At 31.8% G+C, this 6,375-nt stretch overlaps 1 protein-coding gene across 1 annotated transcript in view; it reads left to right on the forward strand.

Annotated features, from left to right (window-relative positions):
- The window catches only part of LOC105450050 (nose resistant to fluoxetine protein 6), a 26,813-nt gene that overhangs the window by 4,281 nt on the left and 16,157 nt on the right, over positions 1 to 6,375 (forward strand). Inside the window, exon 2 of the mRNA XM_011689653.1 lies at positions 163 to 359. Within this exon, the coding sequence (XP_011687955.1) occupies positions 163 to 359 (197 nt within the window). The remainder of the gene's footprint in view (positions 1 to 162; positions 360 to 6,375) is intronic.

The following is a 6,375-nucleotide window of genomic DNA, read 5'->3' on the forward strand; positions in this document are numbered from 1 at the left end:
CTCTCTCTCTCTCTCTCTCTCTCTCTCTCTCTCTCTCTCTCTCTCGTGTCTCTCGCAAGGAACGCGCAATAAAAGTGACACGAAAGCGGCACGCTTATCTCACTCGTTCCGCCCCGATGACGGACAATTATTTTCACCGTTTCGTCTGGCTTTTCTTTTCAGTGTCAGACGCGAGTGGCCGCTACTCCTCGCAATTTCACTTCGGCAATGGCTTCTGGCTGGGCTCGATCACCCTCTGCAAGGAGCTCAATATCACCGACAGAAAAACTATAATGAGTGCCCAGGAGCAATTACCTTTTTTCTTGAAATTTCACGTCGCAAGATTTTACCTAAATCTCCCGAAGGAGGTTGAATTTTCGGTGAGTCATCGGATTGCGCTATTGCCATATTATAACTATTACATTTGCTTAACGATAAAAATTAAGTAATTACTCAAATAATGAATAATAAATTTTGTTTATCCATTTGCGTATATATATAATTGATTAAATATAATTGATTAAAAAATTAGTTTAAATAAAACATTTGGGATCTTTTTATATACATTTTTTAATGTATGATAATCTAAATATATGCATGTTTCTTATACAGTTAATTACATATGAAAAAAATAATTATGTTGTATTAATAACATGAAATCTAATTGGATATAGTCTTGTTAATTCAATAGTAGCATTAATGAAACAAATACTTGTTTTATTAATCAGAGCATGACATATTGAATTAACAAGATTATTTTCAATTAGACTACTGTTGTTAATATATCATTTTTTTCGTGCATACTCAAATATATAAGAGGTATTAAGTAATTTATAAATAACTATTTGGATTTCTCATATTTTTTATCAATAATTATACTTGCTGTAATCTTTATAATTACCAGATTATTATATTATTCACAATTGGAAGTGCAACGAAGCGGGCATTATTACAATGCGGCGCATTTTGTGGATTAGTGTATCTCCTATTCGACGACACGATATCATCATTCCGCTCTTGTATACCGCGATTGTATGTACATAAACTATACTGCACGGGAATTAATTAAGCACGCATCGATATCCTGCGCAAGCTGACGAAACCGTTATGAGACATTATATATCTCTATATTCCTCGAATTATTCATCAATCATTAGTTCCTGCTATATTGTTAAATAACTATTGTTTAATAGTTATCGTAAATAATCCGCGCTTAACCACAATGACAGAGATGCTGGATATTAAAATAATAAAATCTTTAAATTATTGTTCTCTTGTTATCTTTATCTAATCTATATAATATATTAAGTACTTTGCTATAACTGATATGTAAATAATAAACTCTGAGATAATTTAAATTATATCGTATAAAGTTCGATTATAAAATATACGTCTGTGTTTCTTAACGAAATGTCTATTAACATACAAATATTCTCAAAATAATAAACTTTAAAAAATAATTATTCCGCGTATTGAATTTCTTATTTTATCTTATTTTTTTCAAATAAAGATTTCTGATAAAATAATTATACAGTTTCTAAGAAATATATAATTTATAAAGAATGAATTACCTTATAGTTGCTCCGCCGGCGCTGGATGCCTTTCCCAGGCCTCCTCCTCCTCTCAGATTTTGTCCCTTGCACTTACACAATAATCACTCGCGAATCCGAATTAATTATTATCACACGTGTACTAATTAAATAAAATATAACGATCGCGCGATACTTTTCAAGGCACTCCCGCATACGAAATGTTGAACACTCTGAAACACAAAAAATATTACGTATTAATAAATGTATATTAAAATAGTAAAATCTTTAAATTATTGTTCTCTTGTTATTTTTATCTAATCTATATAATATATTAAATACTTTGCTATAACTGATATGTAAATAATAAACTCTGAGATAATTTAAATTATATCGTATAAAGTTCAATTATAAAATATACGTCTGTATTTCTTAACAAAATGTCTCTTAACAGACAAATATTCTCAAAATAATAAACTTTAAAAAATAATTATTGCACGTATTGAATTTCTTATTTTATCTTATTTTTTTTTAAGTAAAGATTTCTGATAAAATAATTATACAGTTTCTAAGAAATATATAATTTATAAAGAATGAATTACCTTATAGTTGCTCCGCCGGCGCTCGATGCCTTTCCTAGGCCTCCTCCTCCTCTCAGATTTTTTCTCTTGCAGTCGCACAATAATCACTCGCGAACCCGATTAATTATTATCGCAAGTGTACTAATTAAATAAAATATAACGATCGCGCGATACTTTTCAAGGCACTCCCGCATACGAAATGTTGAACACTCTGAAACATAAAAAATATTACGTATTAATAAATGTATTACGATGTATTTTACAACTTGTCTTTTCTAACATATATTCTATTTATTAGCATACAGTACAAGATTCGTATTTTAATGCGATCAAATTTTACCCTAGCGCTTGTGATCACGTTTAGAAGAGTGAAAACGCAACGATACACGCGGAACGACTCTCTCGCTGCTTTCTGCGTGCTCCAATTTCGAGATACAAATGATAGTGCGGCGAGTTTGCGTAAACAATGTCGATGCGCATACAGCGCATAAAAAAAACAAATACAAAACCACGCGCCAAACGATATGTTACCGTCCCAAAAAATTTAATATTTTATAAATTTTACATCCGACGTTTACGTTAATTCACGTTTCTGAAATTTCTAATTGATAAATTTTTCTCGTTACGAATTGTAAGAGCTTATTAGTCGCACAAATTGATAAGCGTTACTTATTATCGATTTGTACTCGTACTTTAAATAAGCTACGAAAAATATCTGTTACGAAAAAGAACCATCGCGTAGATATGCGAAGCATTTCTCGTTATAGAGCTTATTAATCACACAATTCATTAGCATTAAAAGTCTCACGTGTTGCGTATAAACGCGTACGGAGTAATAAAGTTTGATCCGAGTACTTGCGATCGCGTAAGGATTGATAATACAACGATATATAAAACAACTGTGTGAAATTGGCCACCTTACTACTAAAAATCCACGACCATTACTCGATTGGTGGTCGTTTGATAGTATTTGATAATCCATTCCCGATAAATGGTAGTCAAAGTTGTAAATAACAATACGCAAAAAAAGATATACGCGCGTAAAGTTAGCCCCTACTTTCGCAAAATACGGCTTTCCAGACTGCGAAGTAATCATAACTATAAGCATTCGTTTGGTAGGTGTTTATTTACGTTTAGTCTTTTTTTCGTATTGTTATTTACAATTCTGATTTACCATTCATCGGGAATGGACTATCAAATATGTGTTACCAAACGCGACTACCAATCGGGTGGTCGTTAGTGGATTTTCAATAGTGGAAGGGCCAACTTCATATAGCTATATAAAACGACTATCAGCGCTGCCTGCCTCTCCGAGTGTCTCGATATGCAAATGATAGCGCGGCGACCTTGTGTACCTACGCAGCCGTTACACCTTATGCCGCGCATCAAAACAACATCCAACGTACACGACGTACACCCCGCCGCACGAAACAATGAGCACGATACATCGCGCGTCAAAGCATCTTACGCCGCATGCAAGAACAAAGAGCACCCACTGTGTATAATCGTCAATCGAGCTTATCAATTCGTCTCACCGTAAATTCTTTCGAACGTTACAAAACTGAAGTACGATAAATATTTTATTCTTTATACAATGAATTAGTCAATAAACATATATGAGTTACACATGTTAAATCAAACGTCCATTCAAAGAATAAAATGTAACTTATTTCAAAGGATTTCGATCAAAGGAATATTTACACCAATTAATTTGTCATTGCTTTATGCTAAATTTTTATCTCAAGAGAAATGACATTATGTTACTTCAGTAAATTTTTCTTTTCATATTTTTATAAATCAAAAGATAAAATACTTGCTATGAAAAATGCAATAATTCGTTTTCTTTTCCTGATTTATTATTATGCAATTTTATTTCTCTCAAGAAAAAGTTTGAAAGAGAAATGTAATAGCGAAACAAATAATCTCATACTTCGAAGTTAGATTTAGTGTCCGTGAAGTTAGTGTTTTATCAATTTTATAAAAACAATAATATTATAGTTCTATTGTTCCAGATAAACATTAAAAAATGTTCATTTTTAATACAAAAAAAATAAAAATAAAAAATGATGCTTCACGTTCCAGCACGGTACATCTCCCTTTAAAGTACTATCCTGCTAAATATTACGACATCTGTCAAGTGTTCCCGTTAATCCTAAGTTAATTTCATAATTATATAGCGTTTCCAGACAAAAGTGCAACAATTAATTATTTTTACACAGTTTAAGTTTTGAATATTTATGGCAGCACGACACTCGGCGGAAATGTGTCGTACTGATATTTTTCGGCACTGCTGGTGATAGTTCTGGCTTAAATAATGTTCAAATTTGAATGTGCATCTTCTGCTTTATAATATTTTGTTATTTACATGTACTTCTTCAATTATTTTCAAATTTAAAGCATGGAAAACACGAAACAGCCAGATTGAATAATCCAGTAGAAAACTTATCCGTCGTTAAAAGATCCGTTATTTATTAACGATTCATTTCAAAGTCAAGGAATAATGTATTACTTGGAGATGAGAAATACTGAATCTGTGCATAGTTCAAATCAATATCTATCGTAATAAAAACTGAATGAAATTTTAATATTAAAAAATCTCGAAGCTTATCGAAAGTAATAAAAAATATCGAGCGCAGATCGGTTGCATTTTTGTTAAGTCAGAGGTCTAGTAACAGCTGGCGAGCCAGTTCAACTTCCGATAGGAAAAGTAAGTTTCGGCATCTTCACTAATAAGATTATTCGCTGACTTAAATCCCAAAGTTCGTCGGTAGCACTGTTTCAAACGCAGGAAATCCGGTGCTTCCCTCCTTTAATCTTGTTATCTTTGTGGAGTTGAGATGATATCATTACGTGTTTAATTAATAGAATTTCCCAATTTCTAAGCGATTTCATAATTTGCGAAATATGATCCGCACAATTTACCAAGTGCAAATTATTACTAAATAAAAAAAAAGTACCCGTCGTACCTCGACCAACTCTAAATTCAATAAATTCAGCATTATCGAGCTGGAATCTTTTCTCTCTCTCTCTCTCTCTCTCTCTCTCTCTCTCTCAGCGGTGAAAAAAAAAGAAAAATAGAACTGAACGTGGTACGCTAATGCAAGAGCCGATAGAAAAAGTTTGAACTGTGTTTTTTCGTCGCCATGCGTTCCCATTTCCATTACAGTGCGATCGATAGATCAACGCGACTAAACGAAAATTATAATCTTGAACGTTGAGCGAGCTGGAACGTCGCAATATTTTTGCACGAATACGTGAATTCTTTTAATCCAGCAAAGATTACCGGCCGCTTAAATCCAGTAACGAAAAAATTTAAAATCGCGTCACTCTTCTTTTTATGCGTACTAGTGCATACATCGTCCAATAACATTTATACCAAACTATATTTTAATTAAACAAATTTTAACAATTTTCAATAAAATAACGTTTTAATCGGCCATATTAATTCGGCCATTTTTAATTAAAATCACGATTTTTTAGAAAATAGCCACATAATTCATCTTTAAGATAAGCCCAGAAAGAAATCGATATATTTATTTTTCTGGAAGATATGAATTTTTAAACATTGAAAGAAAAAAGCTGCAATGCAGATAACATGGCATTTGATTTTTAAGATAAAAATTTTTTTTATGAAAATTTTTTATATCAGTTAATTTTTAAACAAAAATTTTTTTTTGAATATTTTTTATATTATTTAATTTTTTAGATACAAATTCTTTTTGATCCATCATCCACCACCACCCCCCAGGACCGCCACCCATCACCACCACCCACCACAACTACCCATCACCACCCACCGCCACCGCCACTCCCACCACTCATCCCCATCACTTACCACACTACTCTTTACCACCATTTTTTATATCATGTGATTTTTAAGGTCATTCTCCGATTTCTGACATGAGAAACTTTATGAAAATTTTTATTGCAGAAATCGAAAAATATAAAAAATTGTCCGAGGGAAAAATGTATTATTTTTCAGATTTTCGATTTTGTTAAAAAAATTTTTTAAATTTTTATTGCAGAAATCAAAAAATATAAAAAATTGTCCGAGGGAAAAATAGTCGTATTTATTTTTCAAATTTTTCGATTTTTGGTTCAAAAAAATTTTTTTTAAATTTTTATTGCAGAAATCGAAAAATATAAAAAATTGTCCGAGGGAAAAATAGTCGTATTTATTTTTCAGATTTTTCGATTTTTGGTTCAAAAAAATTTATTTAAAATTTTAGATCGGAAGAGCACACGTCGAAAAAATNTAAAAAAATTGTCCGAGGGAAAAATAGTCA

This window comes from Wasmannia auropunctata, unplaced genomic scaffold (genome assembly GCF_000956235.1).
Source record: "Wasmannia auropunctata unplaced genomic scaffold, wasmannia.A_1.0 LD336069.1, whole genome shotgun sequence".
Classification (NCBI taxonomy): Eukaryota; Metazoa; Arthropoda; class Insecta; order Hymenoptera; family Formicidae; genus Wasmannia; species Wasmannia auropunctata.